The following is a 22,181-nucleotide window of genomic DNA, read 5'->3' on the forward strand; positions in this document are numbered from 1 at the left end:
GTTAATGTATTTTTGAATATAGCTTACCTATCTGAGAAATGGTTCATTGGAAACTGTGACAATCACTAAGTTACAATATTCTTAAAATAAAAATAGTTTAATATATTTTATAAGCTACTCAGAATGGCTTCAATAGATACACGCCATTTGTTATACTTTGATATATTTATAATCTATTCAAAATGTGAAAAATCATATAAATCTGCAAATAGATCTGCTATTTCCAAATAAGCACAACAGTTTTATAATAGAAATATTTGTAATTTTTAAATTTACATACTATTGCCATGTTCTTCTGTTAAATTAGTTTTTGCTTCTGTCTAATAATCATCAAGAAGAACAGCCAACACAAACAGGCTGGCCATTTTCCAACTTGAAAGTGTCTCCTTTGATAGGCTCTTCACATTTGTGGCATCTGAAACAACTCGGGTGGAATTTTCCCCCCATGACGTTCAAGGCCAATCCCTGAATAGGCAGGTTGCAGAACTTACAGCGATTACTAAACATAGAAACTGCACAATCTTGGCAGTAAGGGTTGTCGTCCTTTTCATAAAACCCTTTATGAAGCGATATCTTGCAATTTGTGCAAACAAAACAGTTTCTGTGGTATGATTTATTATTGGCGGTCAAAACAAAATCTTTGATGATTCCCTGGCAGGCAGTGCATCTTTTAGCAAAGAGTTTATCATAGTCTTCAATGCAGAATGGTTGATTATTGTGCAATTTAAATGTTCCTCCTTTGATTGGATTTGCACATTCAGCACACAAAAAGTGATGCTCATGATAAGTTTGCCCTAATGCGTTTACGACGACATCGTGTATGGGTCCTTTGCAGTAAGCACAAAGTGGGTAGATTGTATGATCCATTATATGATATTGTTACTATGTCGTGGGTTAAGATTTTCACAGGTAATTTTCTTGCTTGAAAAATAATATTATATTCTTGTGTGTTTGTGTTAAGTGTATGAGTGTAAAGTTTGTTGTTATTGAATTGATTGGAAGACAAATTACAGCTGTTTTGTTTTAGTATTGGTTTATTTACTAATTTCATATTGTTCATGTTATATATTTGACTATTGTTCCAATGGTCAAATGGATGTATGCTTTGACTTTTGGAATTCTGAAATAGTCATTCAATCTATGTGTAGCAGATGTTGCCAATTTGTCTAATAATCAATTTGAATGAACCAGTCACAGGTTGTGCTGCTGTCTAAAATTCTATTTTCTACCTTATTTTTTGTAACTGATATAGTTTAGGTAATATAAAGAATACTATAGCTTTCACAGTCAACCTATGAGTTTGAATTTGATAAAAGCAATAAACAGAAATCTGTAATTTACATCAGCGCAATATGTTGGACAATTTTGAACTAAAAAACTGGCAATATTAACAACTTATACATAATGTCTGAATAGCCAAAGGTTTTATGTGTTCTATATAGTGTGAAGTATTGTGTTATTAAAGAGTGAGTTGTTGATAAAACAGCTTATTCAAATTTATATAATATTTGCATAGCAATCATCTTAGTAATTATGTGCTAAATACTAAATAGTACACAATTCCCTTACTATAGATTTAAAAATGTAATCAAGTGAACAAAAGTATAGAACTCCAAATGACTCACCTCATTCAAGGGAATATTCTTTGTGTCATTGTCGTAGTATCCTTGTTGTATTAACTTCAAGTTAAGCAGAAGAGCGGCGTAGGTGGCGAGGTAGATTCCATCAGCGTTCATGATGGTACCATTGAAGTCTTTTCTCGCGTATTGTTCTGAAAAATATTTTGTTCAACCTACGGTTATTTTACACAGACGTAAACCGCTTATGTAGCAGGAAATGACACTGTAAGATGGTTGATGTCAAGTATTGCGGTTAGTCATTCAATCTTTTGAAGTAAAGCTCATCACATCTCTTTTCTGCCACGCCAGTTTAAAAGTTAAAACTGTCATTGCCCAGTAGTAAACAACATAGCACCTTCATAGCAGCTAGGTGTAGTTGTGAATGCTAAGAAAATGGTACACCTAGACTGATTGATGGTTAAAAAGCTATGAAGCCAAACAGGTTCAATCCATTTACTGGAAAACATTTATTATCCTTGTAAGGTTCTCGTTTTCCATCTAGAACAGATAAGACATTATTTTGTTGTAGTTTTAACACACATTTCCTTTGGACTTTTTATTAATGTAATGACACGAGAGAAAATATTATGTCAACCAAAGAATCACAATCAAAAACAAATCATTAAGTGAGCACTGAGCAGAATTGGCAGACAAGACCTTTTGCTCTTAATTAATTTAAAAGCTTGCTCTTAATGGAGTTAATTTAAAAGATCACATCAAAGTAAGATGAGGTTTAAGGTTCACATTCTCCATGGGACATGTCGAAGTGAAATTACCTTGACAAAAATATCCTGGGCAGGTCTTCTCACAAATCCTGAACAGGAAACTTTGGTAACATATTTCTAATGTTTATTAGAAGATCTGTAAAATTTTCTTGAAGTACAATTATTACAACAGCATACGTTACTGTAATTAACAAACATTGCCAAGTGACCGGTGATTCAATGATTGGAAGATTTGTTAAATATGAAAAAGGCACACACATTTTCAAATAGATTCTTTCCTTAAAGATAACTGCTAATCCTGACAGTGTTAGGGGGAATAGGTGATGCACTCAACCTAAGAGCTCAGTTACGCATCACAAGCTAGAAAACAAACCTTGACAATATTTAGAAGCAAACTCCTGAAGTGCTTCGTCCACCTGGATGGACGACCTCAGAGGCAGTAAGGAAGGAACCAGGTTGACCAGGGTACTCATGAAGTATCTGGCGTTGTGGCGCTCCCCATCCATTGACTCTGCTGGCATCTACAGAAAAAGTGAATTCAGAAAACACATGCTAATGTGAAAAGTGTATATTTGTTTTTTTATTGTCTTTGAACAAAGGATAAGTAATTACTTCTTTGGGAGTACCTGAGAAATTGTTAAAAGTTGAGTTGGAATAGTACTACACTTTGCTACAGTAATTAGGAGTAGCAGCTCACCAAAAACTGAGTGTCCTCATCTTGCATTGTCTTTGCCTCTTGTAGCTTCTCCAACCTCTGCGCTTCTCTTTCCTCTCTTCTCCTCTCTGCCTCAGCTTCCAGCTCATCCATCTGAAACATCCACTACAACTACAGGACCACTGAGTGCTGATAGAAACCCCAATGTTCAATGTTGAATAGCTTTGTACACAAACTTGTGAATGAAGTGGAATGCTGAAAGGTAAATAATAAATCCAATATGTACCGATTACCATGGATTAATCAAGCTGATTCCACAAACCCCTATTTGAAGGCCGCTCAAAAAATAATCTCTGGTCTGTTATTAGCCCTGCCTACTGCTTCGCCAAGCCAAAACATCAAAGATTCAAAGATTTATTTCAACAAGAAACAAGATTGCACACTTGTACAGTTGACGTCAAGATACTAAGACTAATAAATTAACAAGAGTGAATATATATCTAAAGATCAACAATGCCATCTATATAACTATAAACAAGGTAACAAGGTGTAAACATAACAGAGCAAGACTAGTCAATGTCAATAATTAATTACTAAAACTTAAATTAATTCTGGAACATTTAAAATATTCTTCCAAGCTATAAAACGGGTTTTCAAGCAGCCAGGCCATTAGACTAGATTTAAAGGACTTCATGCTAACATGGTGTGACTCAAGAGGTAGCCTGTTAAACAATTTAATTCCAAGATAAGAAAAGGATTCTTGTGTTTTTGCAAGCCTTGCTTGAGGTAAATCTAAGTAATGTCTCCTCCTGGTTAAATGGACATGAGTTTCACCTCTTAAAGCTATGGAACCTAGATTTGCTTTTACATGTAACAAACACTTAAAAATAAACAAGCTATAAACAGTTAAAATTTTTTCACGGACAAAAAGTGGTTTACAATGTGCATGGTAACTAGAACTTGTAATTATTCTAATAGCTTCCTTTTGCTTTGACAAGACTCTTTTCATGCCATGGCCACAGCCCCAAGTAGTATACCATAGCTTATAATGCTATTGAAAAAAGCAAAGTAAGCCATTCTCAAGTAGGATTTTGGTATACAAGTTTTTAGTTTTCGAAGAAGATGAACTACTCTTGATAGTCTACTTGTAACATTATTTATGTGGGAATTCCAATTGAGTTTTAAGTCTAAATGTATTCCTAACAGTTTTACATTCTCATTCACATAAGATAAGCTAAGATTCCTGTTTCTTAAGCTAAACAAAATAGACTGGGTTTTGCTACTATTTAACAACAAACCATTACTTTTAAACCATATATTACATTCAGAAATGCAATTTTCCATCTGACCCTTAATAGTTTCAATGTTGACATCATTACAAAAAAAAGTTGAGTCGTCAGCAAAAATTATTGACGACATATTACATCTGTCACTTTCTGGATAGCCCTCGTACTTAAAACTTAAGATAAATGCCTACTTACAATTAGATTGATTAGGATGGTAAATAAAAAAAATCCAACTATCAGATCAATATAAGCATATAATTGAAAGGTTGCAGTCCTAGACTCTGGCCGCTCTGGCTCTGGAGGGTCACGTTCAACTATCAGTCAATCCTCTATGGCCTTTAGCTAAGCTATAATGCTGTGACGCTGTGTTCAGAATTATAAAACCCAAATTAATGTTCAGGTCCATCAATTTAAAAGGTGAAAACAATTAAAATCCCTGCATTAAAAGTTATACAATCATATTACATCAGAGTCTATCTGATAGTCCTCCTCCGGCCCCTCGGTAGGCCCAGACGAGTGTCCACTGCTACTACTGCTCTCTCTATCACTCTGCTCATCAGCTGTGTTGTCTTTGTTCATCTCCTTCTCCAGGTACAGGTGGGGCAGTCTGGCCATGCTCTCATACGTCAGGGCACCTGTAACCAAGGTTAGCGGTGTAGTGTCACTAGGTGACATCTTTGGAACAGCAACAGATGTTGCGGTCATAGACATATCTGATATAGTATTATAGTTACATAATGTGTGTCTAGTTTTCTGCAATTATCAACTATGTCAACCATCTGCATTGTTGATGGAAAACACTGTTGAAAATTCAGCTGATATTTAAGCAAATCAATTGAGGGTTGCTATCGCAGTTTGTCTAACAATTGCAATAATTTTTTGCTGTCAACACTCAAACCATAGTGCATTCATCATGTCTAAGAGAACACTCAAATTCTCAGTTGCGTCTTCAAGCTCCGATGTTACTAGCAATATTACAGCTTAAAGATCGTTTACTTGACCACTGTTGTTCTAAATTAGGCCAAATGATCTTAGTAAACCATAAAAATATTTGAATTTCGTTAGATTAATTAATTATGTGATTAATGTTCGTAAGAAGTCAAAATTGGAGAGCTCCACTTAAAAGATGGTAAGGCTGAATTAAAATAAGATCAGCTCAGATTTTACAGACTTCTTCAAGCTTAACTTTGTTGTTTATTAACATCATAACAATTACTCTTAGTAATCTACAATATGAATATTTTCTATCAATATCAATCATTCTCATCATCACTCATCAATCATTCAATATCATCACTCTGACTAATGTCTGGCCATACCTCTGTAGTCGCAATGTCTGAGTGTTGGGTACAATGCGTTGATCTTGTCCATGTACTTGGTGGTGACTCCCTTGCCAGTGGACAGCTCCTGCAGTGTAGCTAACATAGCAACTATACAGGAGGCACTAGTGTGCACCATGGCCGGGTCACTGCACTGGCTACACTCCTCTATGGAGTCCATCACTCTGCAACATTGTGTCAATGTTGATGTTCAATTGTCTCTACATGGTGTTAACTCTTGATGCATGGTAAAGTAAAAAATAAACTTATATATTAACATTGTTTTGGAAGGTGAAACAGAATTATGAATCCATAAACTGAGAAAACGAGTAAAGGTTGATGAACTTAAGAATAAACCGGCTAAAATAATCTAACGAAGCTCAGTAAGTTATGAAAATAGTAATAATAATCTATCACTGATGTAAGATAAGCCATAAAAAGGAGAGAGGAAAATCTTGGAGCAACTTGAAAAAAAAATTGGATACAATTTTTACTAAACTTTACTGAGGTTATTTTGTGGATTTTCATCAGGCATACCTGAATGAGAAAAGTCAGTCTTGGTAAAAAGAAGTAACAAGTCTGAGATCCATCAAACCTAGGTCTTGAAAATTACATAAGACACGTTACATATGACACGTTTGCTGCGGGCTACTATAGTTGTAGCACCTGAGCACTAGCATGGCATGCGCATTGCGCCCTACTATAAAGTATAAATGTAGCGATGCGCTTCCCTCACTAACATTGCCTCAATTTCATCCACTACAATTATCTTTTTTTTCAATTGTTTTTCTGGATTCTGCGGTAAATGTTGTACTGTCACCGCGTTTAGTGCTGGTTTCGTACGTCATTTAGGTGCAAATCGTTTCCAGATTGACCTTTATTGTACCTTACTGTGCTGTGCTTTTTTGAACAGTGTAGTGTGTGATTTTGGCTTATATTTAGTGACATTGCAGAGAATAACAAAAATGATTGTAGTTTGCAGTGTAGTGTAGTATTGTGAAAGAACCTAACCTCAAAATTGTACTAAACACCTTTTTTGCCTTTTTTCCCTCCATTTGGCAGTACTGAGGCCCCGTTAGCACTTTTGTTTAGTGGCTTCTTCTTGTAAAACTGTGTCCACAACGAGGGTAGTGTGTTGTATAATTATGCCTATCCTATTGGATGAAAATAAATTTAAACATTTTTGGACACATTCACATTTTCATTCATTCACGCAGCACATTAGCTATTCCCGAACCCGGCCAGCCATCACACAACCGCAGTAAACGTGCTAAAATTTGAAATTCAACATATTATCTTTGAAATTTTAATTACTTAAGAGTTAAGATGTCTCTTCAAAGACACCATTAGAGCGGGACAGGGAACATAAAAAAGCTGTTGTATGATGTAGGCCGTCATATTTGGGGAGGGGGGTGGGTGGGGGGGATATGAGTGACTATTAGGGACTACACTAGTTTTTATGTGATAATCTAAACCTCATTTTTGACCACTGGATCTGCTGGACACTATAATCAAACAGTCTGGAGGTTCAAATTTTAGAGAAAGAAGAAAGAAACAATTAATTAATGATAAAAATAAAATGCATCAATTATTGTAGCCTACATGTACCGGTAGTCAATTTAAAAGTTAAATATAGCTTAAATGCGCCATGTCACATATTTAGGAGAAACATTTTATTTTACTATAATTAACGTTTAGTTTGTCCATTTCACTAACAAATGAAATAGCCTAATTAACTAGGATGCATAATTTTAAAATACTTGTTTTTAAAATTAGTTCAAAAATTTTTTACATATTAAATTATTTTTTAGATTATTTTACTAGCCTACATGGCTTAAAGTGTAAAGAGTTGAAACGTAACAAAAGAAATATTCTACAATGGAATCATTATCACTACTGTAGTTCTCTAAACAAAAGACCGGCCACAGAAATATTATTCGGGATTGGTCACTGAAGATAAACAAAAAACACCGGATTGTAAATACTGTTGTGCATTTTCAATTGTTATCCCAAACAAAACACCAATGACTCATAATCAGCTAATTGAAAAGGACGGATTCAGCAGACTTTAGTAAATTTTGATCTCTTTTCAAACCCAATGAAATGTTAAGCGAGCATTCCACCATTGCTATTTAGATATTCAGAATGTGAGAGTGAAACTATAGACGGATAGAGGATACAGTTAAAAACTTTTTTTTAATCTGATTTTCAATTTTTCCATTAAATTATTTAGTTTAAATTAGCCTACATTTAAAACATTTTACATAAGGAAAATTTATTACTTTATGTTTAGTAATTCCATATAGGCCTAATCAATAATTTACTAGGCAATTATTACATTTTAGCTTGAAATCTATTTAACTTAAAAACTTCTTAAATTTTACATAATATGATGGAAATTAAATTCCAATTTTTAGGTTTTTATGTTGGAGATGTGGTGCTTAACACTTACAAACATAAAGTTGACTTTTAGCATGTTCTCTACCGATCGCCACATATATGCGACGCTATGGTCATTGCCATGGACCGAGGTATGCATTTTATCAAATCAAATCAAATCAGTTTTGATTCCACAATATATAAAAAAATTTACAATTTTTCAAAAAAATAAAATACAAATATATATAGTCTTGAAGCATTATACAGTAAATTGTTTACGTAAATTAATTCTAGTAAAATTAAATTTATGAAGTTATAATAGTAAAAACTTAAATACTAGTTGAATGTTTGCTCCGGCTTGAATAATAACTAATGTAATAGATAATGGAAATGAGTCTACATAGACCTCAGTGGTCTGTGCATAGACTCGAGTTGTTAAAAAATATATATATTTTTTGAGCTAATTTGCAATTGAAGAAAAAGTTTAAAATTAAATAAAAATGTACTATGTGCTATGGGAACGTGTAAAGATAAAGATAAGTTTAAATATTATATAAAAAATTGGAGTAAATATTAATTTAAATTGTTATTAACAGAATTGTTTGAAGGGGAAGCCAATAAATAAAATGTAAAAGAATTTTGTTGTTTGCAAGAGTTTGCAGAGGCCCTGTCCTTTCAGTGCTGTCAGACAGTGGCAGGTCTCCTGTTATCAATAGTGATAAGAGCCTCGCCTCTTCATCGCTGATATCCAATAACCATCTATTAACTCGATTTTTGAATACACCTAATGTAGGAGAATGAAATAACTGAGTTGCTTTATACATAGTGGAATAATTCCGGAACAAAATATGTGCTATGTAGAAACAATTTGTTTTTGAAAAGGATTTGTGCTGCTGAATAGTAGAAATTCCAATTCTATTTGCATATCTTGTATTATGAGTGTGGGTTATGGAAGTAAAAATTGAATTGAAGTTTTTAAATATAAAAATTAGAAGATCTTTGATAAACAATTTTGCAATGGGGAATATTCCAGTTTCATGAAATAGTAAATCTCAGGGGTATCTTTTACACTTTTTGAAACCAGCTTTTAGGATAGACTTTTGAACCAGAACCAGACCTGTGAGATGTGAACTGTACGCCCCTCCCCAAGCTAATATGCCATAAGACAAAACCGACTGTACATATACAAAATATGTTGATTTAATTTCTTTAAAACTGAGAACACCACTTAACTGTCTAAATACAAATATAAGTTTTCTAGTTTTATTTTGCAAGAAATTAATATGCTCTATCCATTTCATATGCGAGTCAAAAATTATTCCTAAATATTTATATGAGTTAACTCTCTCTAAGGTATCGCACGAACAACTGTTATTGAGTTGGTTGAGACAACTGTGCAAGATCAAATTGGTTAGGTTATAGTCAGCTGTTGACGCGAGAGAAATAGGCATGAATTTTGTTTTGGAAACATTAAGAGATAGTACATTTTGGTCGAGCCATTTTTTTACTAATTTGAGATCTGATTGAGCTTTACTTTTCACACCATCCCATGTCTTATCCTTAACATAAATCATTGTGTCATCTGCAAAAAGAAACATTTTTCCGAAAATTGGTAATTTAGAAATATTACTTATATATATTAGGAATAAAATAGGCCCAAGGGTACTCCCCTGAATCACCCCATAGTTAACAGGCACCTCATCGCTATTGACTCCATCTATGTATACGAATCGTCGCCTATCTCAATATTAACAATATTAATATTCTTTTAATATTACACATCTAGACCGGGTGTCCCTTGGTTCACAGCACACGTAGACCACAGGCCAGTCATGCAGAAAAGTAAAAATCTGTTTTGCCAACTATCATAAAACGTCACTTTTGATCAAATCCACAGACCAATTGACACACATATGCGACAGACATCTCTGAAGACCGCTGCAGAGAATTCAGGACCTTCAAGTAGACTGTTTCGAAAATATAAGCTTTTTAATAACATAGGACACCGATACAAATATGAGACGTCAGTCTATAATGTGACCAGCCGTCGCATATATGCCACGGCAGTCTATAGGTAGAAACCGGACATCGCATATATGCCTTGCTGGACAACATGAATGAAAAATGTAATAATATTGTGGTAGCGAGCGTGTTAAATAAAGAATGAAGGGGTTTTCTTTAACTTGAACAGAATAATATGAAACAATAACAAAAATAAGGTGAGTAGGGCACAGAAAGTTTATTCTTCCTTAATAAATTACACAAGTTCGAACCTGTACAACGAGGTAATCAAGTATTGTGTACAGAAGTTGGAGCATTAAGTATCTCACCATATTAACAAACACCCAAACATTCCAAGGGGGTTTTCTACTACGTCTAATCAAAGTTGAAAGGAATGTTTTCAAAATATTAAGCCAGTGGATATTTAAGGTTTTTGGAAGGTAAAACTTTACAATTTGCAACCAACACACAAGCATTTTGTTACACACATTTAAGTGCCTATAAGCTTTTGTTCTATTATCAAATTTTAAGGTGTTACATTCTTCTTCTGAACCTAAGCTACTACAGGTAGTCTTACTCACAGTCTAGTCAATGCCATATCACTCTGTTGACAGCCCTTCTCATCCTCCACCAAGATTGGTCCAGCAAAGTCCACCATCCTGCTAGGGCTGCGGAGAAGCTGACAGCCAAAACAACAAACAATTTATTATTGTTTAAATAATAAAAGCTTAAAATACCTGGATCATGACTGATGACCGCCAATGGTTTTGAACCCACAATGATTCATTCTTAAACTGAATTCCAGGCTATGAATAATCCTCTTAATTTAAGTGATGTATTAAAATCACATTTTAACACGAGGAAGAATAAACATGTTTTTGCAAAAATGTTATTCAAGTAATAGGTACTAATTACTGATTGCATACATGTGGAGTTTGCCAGTAGATTGTGAGTCATGGCCTGATTTGTTTGTTTTGTTACCCAAACACACTCTCAATCAGTGTTGGGGAAGCTACTTTTAAAATGTAGCTAGCTACAACTACTGCTACATTTCCAAAAAAGTAGCTTAGCTACAGCTACAGCTACAGTTCCGAAAAAGTAGCTAGCTACAACTACAACTACAATGAAATGTAGCTACAGCTACAATTTTAGCTACTTTTCCAAAGACGTTAATTTTTATTCCACGCACATTAGGTAAATGTAAAATTAATTGCAACTACATTTTTATTGAACAAACATTTAAAAAAATGTCAGTATTGTATCTAACATTACTTGGAAAACAAATTATTCCTAGATTGTATTTAATTTGTTGGCATTATAAACCTAACATTACAACAACAAAACCAAATAGTTGGGTGTCCCATCATAATTAGTAATTATTTTTAAATATTGCATTATTTTTAAGCATCTTAAAATGTAATTTTCATTAAGTTCAAAGGACATACAACCAAACTATATTTTAAAAGCTAATTTTATTAATTTAATATAGATTCATTTATAGATGTTTTATATCAACAATTAAGACCAATAAAACTGCAAAAAGATTATTTAAAAATACTTTTTGTGTTACAGAGCCTAGCCTACTGAAATTGGAGTTTATTGCCTTTCTTTACTTTTAATGTAAAAAAAAACATTGCTATAGATTTTAAAGTGATAAATTACTTATTCTACGAATAACACTTTTCAATGTCAAGAAATCGTCCTTTATTGTCATTATGCATAGGGCAAATTGTGCTTCAACCTAGTTGGTAGAGAAAACAGTATTCAGCAACTTATCCTGAAATCGGCTTTTAATTTAAACATGATGAAATTTGTAAAGTAAAAATAACATGTAGGCCTACTTGGCTATGTAACAAGTTGGCTATAGTAGGCTTGTTCTTGCAAGGACTAAACAGATATTCATAATAATTGAACTTGGTATTCGTCTTAAACCATAGCCTCAGTCCTATACAAGAGCTGTTAGCAGGAGCAAACTATGCTATTTTTAAAACGTTTTTATTAGGTCGCTTTCTTGTCCGCTACAAATTTTGCAACCGATTTTATACTAACTTCCCGATGAGCTAGGGACTTGAAACTTGAAACATATCTCACAAATGGAAGACAATGCAATATTATACAATTTAATTTTCATATTTCCCTTGGGCTACGCCCCATGGGCTTGTTTTTATTAAATCGATTTCTTGCAAATTTTGATACTTCCCGATGAGCTAGAGACTTGAAATTTGAAACATAGCTCACAAATGGATGACATTGCAATATTATATAATTTAATTTTCATATTTCCTTTCGGGCTACGCCCCATGGGCTTGTTTTTATTAGCTCGCTTTCCTACAAATTTTGATATCAATTTTAAACGATGTTCCCGATAAGCTAGAGACTTGAAATTTGAAACATAGCTCACAAAGGCATGACAATGCGATATTATATCATTTAATTTTCATATTTCCCTTGGGCTACGCCCCATGGGCTTCCAAATTTTTCATGTTTACATTTTGAAAGAATGTAAATAAATATATCAATTAATTTAAGTCAGCTGTAAATACTTAAATTTGACAGTTCAAAGAGCAGAGGTTAAGAGGTACAGGTTATGCTCCCAAGAGATTCTTTATACAAATATTTCAAAATATAGATAAACAATCTGATTGCAGATATAAAGATGTTTGTTAATAATGTAAATTGTTATTTATTTAATGTTCTATAAAGTAAACAATAAATTAAATAGATTGATATATTTATAGTTAGTAGGTAGGGCATACATTCAATCTAATACATAATTATATGAAAAGAAACTCAAATAAACCTTAGATTTCCCACATGCCTTTGTCTTAATCTGATATAGATGCTTGAAATAGATTTAACATCCTCACGCATTAAAAAACTAAAAAAATAGAAAATAATTTATTAATAAAAAACTTTTTTAAACAAAACGTTTTTAAACGTCCTAATAAGTAGAAAATAATTTACAAATAATTTATAAATATGTTGAGAGAGTATAAATACTTGTACGATTTAAAACTAAAAACGTGGGGTGCATGCAATAGATAGTTTACCTTCACCTACTGAACTAATGTATTATTATCAATTAATTGCATGCACCCAACGTTTTTCGTTTTAAATCGTACAAGTATTTATACTCTCTCAACATATTTATAAATTATTTGTAAATTATTTTCTACTTATTAGGACGTTTAAAAACGTTTTGTTTAAAAAAGTTTTTTATTAATAAATTATTTCAATGTAAGTTTCATGTTATATGGAGATTTTTTAATTACAATTATCATGTAGTCTAGGCATATCTTAAATCTCATCAGGTAATTTCCTCTTTGCTAATTAAGTAAACCTTTGAAAAATCTTCGTAATCTAACCAAGGAAGGGCTTGTGATGATAAACCACAATCAACAGCTGAAGCAAAGGTTGATAGACCAGCTTTCTCATTATTTCAAGGTGTGTTGGTTTCCATTAAACCCCAAGTTGAAGCATTATCGATATAATAAAGAAACTAAATTGATTACTATTACTAATTCCCCTGTCCTGTCAATCACTTGCAAGCATTCAATTCAATAGCTTCTCTTGTCACCGGTACCGTTTAAACGTCGTCTGCATCTAGCGATTTTATTTTATCTGACAGTAATCATAGAGTAGTAAATTAAGGAAATGAGAGCCAAAAATGTGGATAACACTCATTTAATGGCCTCTATGTCCACACAACGTTGTAATAGGGAATGAAACGGCTGCAACCAGCTGTTTGAAGCAAAGAAAGTAGGCCTAATTTTTTTGAAAATCTCAGTTTGAAAGAGGTTGTTTCACGTAAGGTTGTAGGTTATGATAAAAATCACTATCTCAAACAAATGTTAATGTAGCGAGAAAAGTAGCTAAAATTCCGCTACAACTACTTTAAAAATGTAGCTAGCTACAGCTAAAGCTACAAAATCTTAAAAGTAGCGCAGCTACAGCTAACGCTACAAAAAAAGTAGCGCGCTACTGTAGCGTCGCTACTTGTAGCGCGCTACTTCCCAACACTGCTCTCAATTATGTGAATTACCCCTTGAATTTGTTTTTTTGTTTTTTTTTATGGGATAGTACATCGTGGCAAAATAAACCCAAAAAACATTACACAAACACAATAATAGAATGCTTTTCTATTTTCTGTTGCCCAAGTCACACTTGAACGACAGGAAATTATTGCTCTATAGTTATTGTGTAGGCCTATGGTATTTTTGTGTTTCTTGTGCATTGACAGAGTATTCCAATGTAGAAAGCCTACTGCCTCGACAAGAATATACTAAGAAGAATAAAATCAAATATAACGGGTAATTTACCGTTGAAATTATTTTTATATAGGTCTTAGGAATCAATTATTTTTCAGGTTAAGGATGAATTTTAGCAAGCAAACAATGCTTTACCGATCTTTACACATTTTTGGGTTTTTAGTCAAACTATTACTAATGCTGTGATGAAGTTATGTCATGAATCATCTACCAACTTGTTGAAGGTTTCTACTCTAGAAAATCCCTGGGATGAGTGGGGTCATTATATTGAATCCATTAAGTGTAGGTGCAAAAACGACAGTGTTTAAAAATGTAAAAGAATTTAAAACTACTTGGAACCAAGTACACACAAAATCTAATCTCACTCACTTCTCTTAAGGCTTTGAGTGCCTCTAGCCTGTGTTGAGGAGGAGGGTAGAGCAGCATACGGTAGTAGACTGACTCCAGAACTGGTCGCAGAGATCCTACGCATCCTACCAGTCTCACCAACTGACTGCCAATACTGGGGGAAAATATCAATCATTTATCTTGGACAGTCAAAAGAGTCGTTTAGCAACAACAAATTGTCCTAAGGCAAAAGATATTCTATAGGTCGGCCGTTTAGAAAACGACCTGCGTGAAATTTTTAGCGCATGTATGGGAGGCAACGGCGAGGGAAGGGAATGTTCCGCCTCTCCGCCAATGGAATGGCCGTTTTCACACTGCATGACACGACACCGGCACGACACCGACACGGCGCCACCCCGGTGTCGTGGGAGTTGGAACCCTGTGTTACCAAATGGAACTGCTTACACAATGATATAATAATATTTCATGATGCTCAAATATTGATGCGATTTTGCGGTCCACTCTCATGTTTGCCTCAGAACAATCTTTGTTTTTATGCAGATGATACAAATCTCAAAGTATCGGCTGACTCAGTGCAACAAGTTGAAATTTTAAGTTTTGTTGAATTGGCAAACATTGGAAACTTTCTAGAGCAAAATAAATTGAAGCTTAATCCCAAAAAAACTATTTTTTTAACTTTTAAAACAAATCAAAATAAAAAGTTAATTAACCAAATATCATGTATAATGCAGAAGAAATTGAACATAAACACAGTGCACAGTTTCTAGGTCTAATTGTGGACCAAAATTTAAACTGGGATGAACATCTTGATAAACTCCTTTCAAAATTATGTTCAGGACTATATTCACTCTCTGGAATGTCTTATTTTTGTAACCATAAAACATTAAAAAATATATATTATGCTAATGTCCATTCGCATTTATCCTATGGTTAGTGCCTTTATGGTTCAACTACAATAGCAAATTTGGATAGGATACTTAAACTTCAAAAAATAGCAATAAGAATAATTTTAAAATTAGAACACAACGAAACAACCAAAAACAATTTCATAGAACTGAAAATTTTAACGGTATATGGCCAATTTATTTACGACACAATTATTATTCTAGCAAAAAACTGCTTGAGCATCTCTGAGACAAATTATCACCCATACAACACTCGGCATAAAAAATTCCTTATTTCAAGTAAACACAAATTAAAATTCTATGAAAAAAACCATCCTATATATAGGATTAAAATTTTTTAAGCATTTTCCTAATGAAATCAGAAATGAACAAAGAAGAAAGAATTTCATGAGAAAACTAAAACTTGTTTTAGTAGAGAAAGCGTTCTATTCCCTGGAAGAGTATTTTTCCACCTCCCCTCTTAGCGTTAGTAATTAATTCAGTTTTGATTATTTTCATTTCCTGGTTCTTGGTTTTTAGTACATAATGATCCAAGATATGCAAATTTGTAAATTATTAATTTAAGATAGATTTAGTTGACGTCATTCAATGTACAAAACTGTACTTTATGAATAAAGCATATTTGATTTGATTTGATTTGATTTAGGCTATACATTTTTTTTGTAGGACCTATTTTTCTCAAGCTATGAAGAATGTAATTGATTAAATTTTGATCAGCTGTATCATTTAATTGCTGTTAATATTTAAGGGGCGGGGCGGCAGCGGAGTGGGGGAAGAGCCATAGTCTGTCTCACTCCCACAGCTCATTATCTCCCTCTCGCACCAATGCTACGAGAAGGTCGCTTTCTAACCAGCCGACCTATAGATGAACAATGTAGAATATTGACCACAACACTAAAGTTAGATATTATAAATAATTAATAATATGAAAATTCTGAGGGTAATTATTACCCTCAGAATTTTCAGTCCTAAATTATTACTTTGAAGTATCCAATAAAACCAAAACCATTATTGTAAGCTGCAGACTGTGTACCAGTAAATAATTCTGTGGCAATAAAATTTAAATGTACATGTAAAAACAAGTTTCTGAAAAAAAAAAACCCTTTAAGAGCATTTTGGCAATCAAACCTTTTTATGAAACAGTAGGCGAGTGAAAATTTAAAAACGTACGTTTTCATGTCCCTGGCCTTTTACTTCGTAGATACTGGATTTGTAGTTTATTATTATGTGTTTTAATATTTTTTGGGACGGGGGCAACATGTTACACACATTTATTTGGTTTTAAATGGGTTCTAGGTATTTTTTTCGTATTTTTAAAGTCTCGAAATTCACGACCATAATGTGTCCCTAGGGTACATTTTCCAACTTTCACACTGTTTTTAGACTAATTATTCATGCCGAAATATATAAAGCCACATTTTTATGTCATCAATGGTTATTAAACTTACAAAAAAGGAGCATATTATAATTTTATTGTAATTGCAAACTGACTACCATGACAAAATAAGTCTGTCCCTCGATTTAGCGTCACGACCATTTGGGAAAAATTTTCAACTTTGGAGCACGACAGTGGCAAGCCTGGCGTCGATGGAGTCAGTTGGTTTTAGAGACTAGTTCGGGGTGTACGTCAGGATTGTAGTGCCGGTCGTTTCGAGTTGAAAGGAGGAATTACAAGATTAATAAAGGAAAGATTGTGTTTTTTGTAATTTTGGTGTGTCCATGACCGTACGTAGTCATTCGATGAAGTAGACATGGTGTTAATTTTTGTTTATAAGATATTTCAATTGCTAGATTAACCTAGAAGTTCACTTTGTATCCTCGAACATGAGGTGCAGGGCTACCGCCAGAACAGAGCCAAATAACACGTAATATCACGACCAAAGTTTCACGACCATCGCGGGTTTTTTCACGACCAATCCAGCCTTATGGATTATAGTGTGTTTGGTCGTGACAATAACTTTAATATAATTGTAATTTGAACAGTTTAGTTCAATTGAAACACTTATTTTTATTATAACTAACAGTATAATTGAAGGATTGTGTAGAAAGATTTAGATTATTTCAGAAAATTCACGACCGTACCGCTTGTCCCTGACCATCACGTTTATGATTTCTATCATAAAAATTTCAAAAATTAAAATATCGTCATATTTCAATGTTTTATACACAAAAGAAGCACACCTCTATACAAACATAACGATTTTTTGGGTCTCAGGTAAGTTTTTTTGGAGTTATACAAACTTAAAAAGATTTTATTGGCTTTTTTTCAATTTCTTAAGTTTTTTAATTTTTTTCTAGAAAGACCAAATATACCAAAAGCTCAGTGACCTTTTTATTGTATAATGGTCATAAAAGTAAATTAGTTTATAGCAAAACATAGTTATAAAAATAATATTAACTATTTTTAATATTCATTTAAACGTCTGTTATGGTCGTGACAGGATTTTGTGTTTTTCCACTAAAGATGCTCTTTAAAAAACAAATACCAAAGATATTGCGTTACCATGGACATTTTATGAAACTTCAAATGTTAATGAAATAAAAATAATAATAAAAGTTTTGAAAAAAGGGGGAAAAAAATTGCAAAGTGCTTTTCCTGAAAACGTACGTTTTTAAATTTTCACTCAGGCCTGAAGGATACTACTGACAAAATTAGTGTGGAACTTAGGAAAGAAACTGCAATTAGATTTTATATCTAATGTTAGTCAGTTATTTGGGGGAAGGGGGGGCTTACTGTACTCTTTGTCTTATGGCAATAAGAAAAGACTTATTAATTGACGTCTAATGGTAAATTAAATTATGGTTAGTTTCACAAAACATAATTTTGGTCCTAAAGTTTGTAAAAGGATATGAATCAATTTTTAAAAACAGTGTATTTACAAACAATGAAAAAACATGAGGTAAGGAAACATCAATGATTTTCAACTAGGATTATTAGATTAGGACTTTGTTGTAGTAGGCCCATAACTTACCTATAGACTGTCTTGGCTTGGTAAGTGTCAAAACTAGGAGCAGACGGGAGACCACCAGAGCCTCTGCCTACTTCAGCTTCCCCTCCGGCTGGCCGGTCCTGCGCACAGATACATTGACTCATTATTTCATCGGATGTACAGCATATTAAATATAACCATTTTATTTTTATTATGATCTAAAAACTAATTTTATCTTCCACCTTCCAGCTATTTTGCTCCAGGATTTATTTAACCCATTTAATTTCCAAACAAGGAAACAATAAATAAGATCTAGTATTTAAATTTAGCTGTAAATCAAACCCTCACATTTTAACAACTTCTACTTACTTGGCGTGAGACTATCTTCTTGTCGACACGAGGGGATCCCAGGAACGCTATCAAGGCTGGACATAGCTTCTGCCAGAGAAAAGCAGTGAAGTGACGATTTGCGTGGATACTCTGAGGTAGACTGGACACCAACGTGTGTAGACATTCTAGTAGGAACACAACACTGTGGCTGCTGCGGTCAGTGCTGCCAACACAATAAATCATAAAACCAATGACTGTGTAGCATGAAATAGGATGTGCGACAACAACCAATGCTGTACCATGAGACAGCAAACAAGCTGAACTGGTGGGTTCAATGAGACAAAAATTTAAACTAGGTATGACTTTGAGTAGGCCTATACTTTATTTACCTCTGGGCTTCGTCGAGTTTGCTGCAGATGAATTGTAAGATAGGAATCACTTCATTGAAGCAGTCAATGCCTCCACTTCCAACCTCCCTGAGCTGTGAGCTTTGAATGGTTTCTTGGGATTCTTCATCTGCAAAGTATAATCAATAAGACCAGTCGACTACTATTGAGAATACATTGTTTTAACTGCCTGCCTTAGTGCGAGTTAGAATTTACTATTTACTTCCAAGGGCCCAGTAACGTTTGGCTAATGGTTTTCAATCCAGAAGGTGTCAGCCCGTCTTGAACGGGTGACTCATATATCTAGGCTACTTCACTTTAATCGTAAGATGAATGACAGACATATACGCACAATGCTTGTACAGTAGATGTAGTAGTCAGACAGGAAGCGGACATTTCCTCCATTTTTGTAGGCTCGTTTGGTGTTTTTACACTAACCAGAAACTTCCCTCTATTACAGCCTATTTTTTGTGTTCGGCAAAAAAACTCAATCACAAAACGTGATTCATACTTGGCAGAAGTGTTAGTTTTTTTCACTGTGTTTTCATATTATGGTGATACTAATATCCCCCTAGAGGGTGGGATTCAGCTAGAACAGTAGTGGATAAAGTAAAGAACATGACAATGGTTTCAGATTTGATCTAGCTCGCTGGGCTACGACAGAAGGAAACCTTAATTTACAGACAATCCTGATGGTTATAGGATCATGTAAAATGTACAAACCTTGTTATAGCACGTTAAAGAGCAATATTTAATCTACAAACCCAGCATGTTACAGAAGGAGCGCAAAGTCTGGCTGGTGGCTGCCTGAGCCGCGGTTCTGATGGCTTGGTTGCCGGACTCGTAGGCTTCACTGCACAAGGTTAATATCTGGATGATAATTCTTCCGTTCATGGTCCAGTATGACGAACAAGCCACATTGAGTAGGACCTACACAAAATTATTTTATATGGTTTTTAATGTATACTTACAGTAAGTCACTGATTGAGAGTAAGAAGAAATCATTTTTTAATTTACAAAGCCTATTAGTAATTTATATTATCAGAATCCCAGCAAAAATGTATCACCTTATGGTTTAAAACTATTTTTTTCTTAGATTGTTCTAAGCAAAATGTAAAATTCTATAACTGTGTACGAACCTATGTAGGCCTGCCTATCACAACCAAACCTTAGGCTACCTGTCTATAGTGTTAGCAAAACAGGAGTGCCAATGGAGACCTGTGGGGGGTGCGTGCGTTTGAAGGAACTTGACCTCGTCTCTATCGGCACTCCCGTTTTGCTAACACTATAGTAACACACCAGTAATTTGCTAATCACAACATAGTAGGCCTAGATTGAATTACGTTTTTCTTCTATTGGCATCACAATTATATTTTTAGGAGGCTTCACCAATTAAAATCAATTGGACAACATAAGACAGAATAGAGACTGACATCGAGCAAATTAAGTGCGGACGACTAATCTACACTTTGAAACCATCCAAGTTATTGCACGTCCAAAAAACCTGGAGGAATTTTCATCCATCAAAACTGGAGGAAAACGTACAACTATAGACCTGGAAATTTGTTATAATAAATCATTAAACAATGCAAATTACCTTCAACATATCTACTTGGGTGTCATCTGACTGGGAGGGAAAGGATGATATCGCATGAAGTAGTTGTGATGGCAGCCACAATGAATCATCTTCGGGTTCAAAGTTGGATTGGAAACGGTCATCTCGTAGTAACCTCTGAAAAAATATATATTTGATCACTCAAACTAGGCCTACCTATAACTTTGCAGCAATAAAGTAGGCCTGATTGAAGTTTATTGTGTCAACTTATTTAAAGTTAAAATATTTTTGTTTGCTTGGCCAATATGAAAGTAAAAGATCAAAAGATCAAAGGGTTTTATCAGTTAGACTACAGCTTAGGCCTATAGGTAACGGTACAAACTTGTTTGGAAAAAATAAGGGGTTAACTTACTATACAGTAGTGAGGAAACTTTATCCTATCCAACAAATTTAACTTTCTGAAGTTCACTAAGTTAATTAAAACTGCTGAAATCATTAGTCTCAAGTAAATGATGGTTTCTTCTAAAGTAGGCCTATTTAACTTAGGCCCTACAGCAGAACTTCTGGTTTACAAATAAAATTTCATCCGTACATAGTTATGAAATTTGACTTACGTGAAGACCGGTGAGTCCAAATGCAACAAACTTGCTTCGTTTGGTTTCCAAAGCCAGTTTGAAAGCGTGAAGACATTTTGCTCGTAATTCATGTGCTGGGTCTCTAATTAGTCCTTGTTGGGATTCCAAAAAGTCTGGAACAGTTTTTGATATCATTTACTTAGGGTATCACATTTTAACATTGGTTTTTTAACTTACTTAGCCTATTAAATCATTTCCTGAAGGTATGAATAATTGTTTGTCACCATTGAGTTTCAATGGCAGCAACATTAGCAAGGTATAAGAATGGATCTGAAAGGAATTCCGCCAATTAAAGGCAGGGCCGCGTTAAGAGTTAGTGGAGCCCTGGGCAAAATCAAAATCAGCGCCCCCCTTTTTTCCTAGTGCTTACGGGCAGTTGTTGTACGGCGCCCGCCAGGCCCCCCTGGGCATATGCCCAGTCTGCCCCTTTATAAAAGCAGGCCTGATTAGAGGTTAGGTAAGTACCCTTATAGGTGAAAACAATGTAGGCCTAATGGTATTGTGGATTTTGGTATTGAGAACAAATCTGTACACGCACAACTTCAGCTGTGCATAATACCATTTTATCACTCACTATATTCTTGGTACTGTCCTTCTCTGCGGCTTCTAAATCAGTAAACCCTAACTGTAGCCTTCTTGAGAATTGCCAACATTCGTCAATTTATCTGGTCAAATGGTTATGCAATCAGAATCTGATTGAGAGATATGTCAAGTAAGCCTAGCCAATCCTAAAAGCTGTGTGAGAGTGAAATCAAGAATGTTATTTATTTAACTTAGGCTAGTGTAAAATGAATAAATGGTGCAAATTAATTAACCATTGACAATCAGATAAGCTTGGAT

At 34.2% G+C, this 22,181-nt stretch overlaps 1 protein-coding gene across 1 annotated transcript in view; it reads right to left on the minus strand.

Moving 5' to 3' along the window:
- Positions 1 to 22,181, minus strand: part of LOC128989700 (brefeldin A-inhibited guanine nucleotide-exchange protein 3-like) — a 53,438-nt gene that overhangs the window by 30,820 nt on the left and 437 nt on the right. Inside the window, exons 3-15 of the mRNA XM_054411701.1 lie at positions 21,321 to 21,454; positions 20,749 to 20,883; positions 19,916 to 20,081; positions 19,155 to 19,281; positions 18,805 to 18,988; positions 18,478 to 18,575; positions 14,622 to 14,754; positions 10,566 to 10,663; positions 5,605 to 5,789; positions 4,751 to 4,920; positions 3,042 to 3,152; positions 2,718 to 2,865; positions 1,626 to 1,771 (exon numbers count right to left, since the gene is read on the minus strand). Of these exons, the coding sequence (XP_054267676.1) occupies positions 1,626 to 1,771; positions 2,718 to 2,865; positions 3,042 to 3,152; positions 4,751 to 4,920; positions 5,605 to 5,789; positions 10,566 to 10,663; positions 14,622 to 14,754; positions 18,478 to 18,575; positions 18,805 to 18,988; positions 19,155 to 19,281; positions 19,916 to 20,081; positions 20,749 to 20,883; positions 21,321 to 21,454 (1,835 nt within the window). The remainder of the gene's footprint in view (positions 1 to 1,625; positions 1,772 to 2,717; positions 2,866 to 3,041; positions 3,153 to 4,750; positions 4,921 to 5,604; positions 5,790 to 10,565; positions 10,664 to 14,621; positions 14,755 to 18,477; positions 18,576 to 18,804; positions 18,989 to 19,154; positions 19,282 to 19,915; positions 20,082 to 20,748; positions 20,884 to 21,320; positions 21,455 to 22,181) is intronic.

This window comes from Macrosteles quadrilineatus, unplaced genomic scaffold, assembly GCF_028750875.1.
Source record: "Macrosteles quadrilineatus isolate MER2022 unplaced genomic scaffold, UCM_ALF_1.0 Scaffold_3__2_contigs__length_128488019, whole genome shotgun sequence".
Classification (NCBI taxonomy): domain Eukaryota; kingdom Metazoa; phylum Arthropoda; class Insecta; order Hemiptera; family Cicadellidae; genus Macrosteles; species Macrosteles quadrilineatus.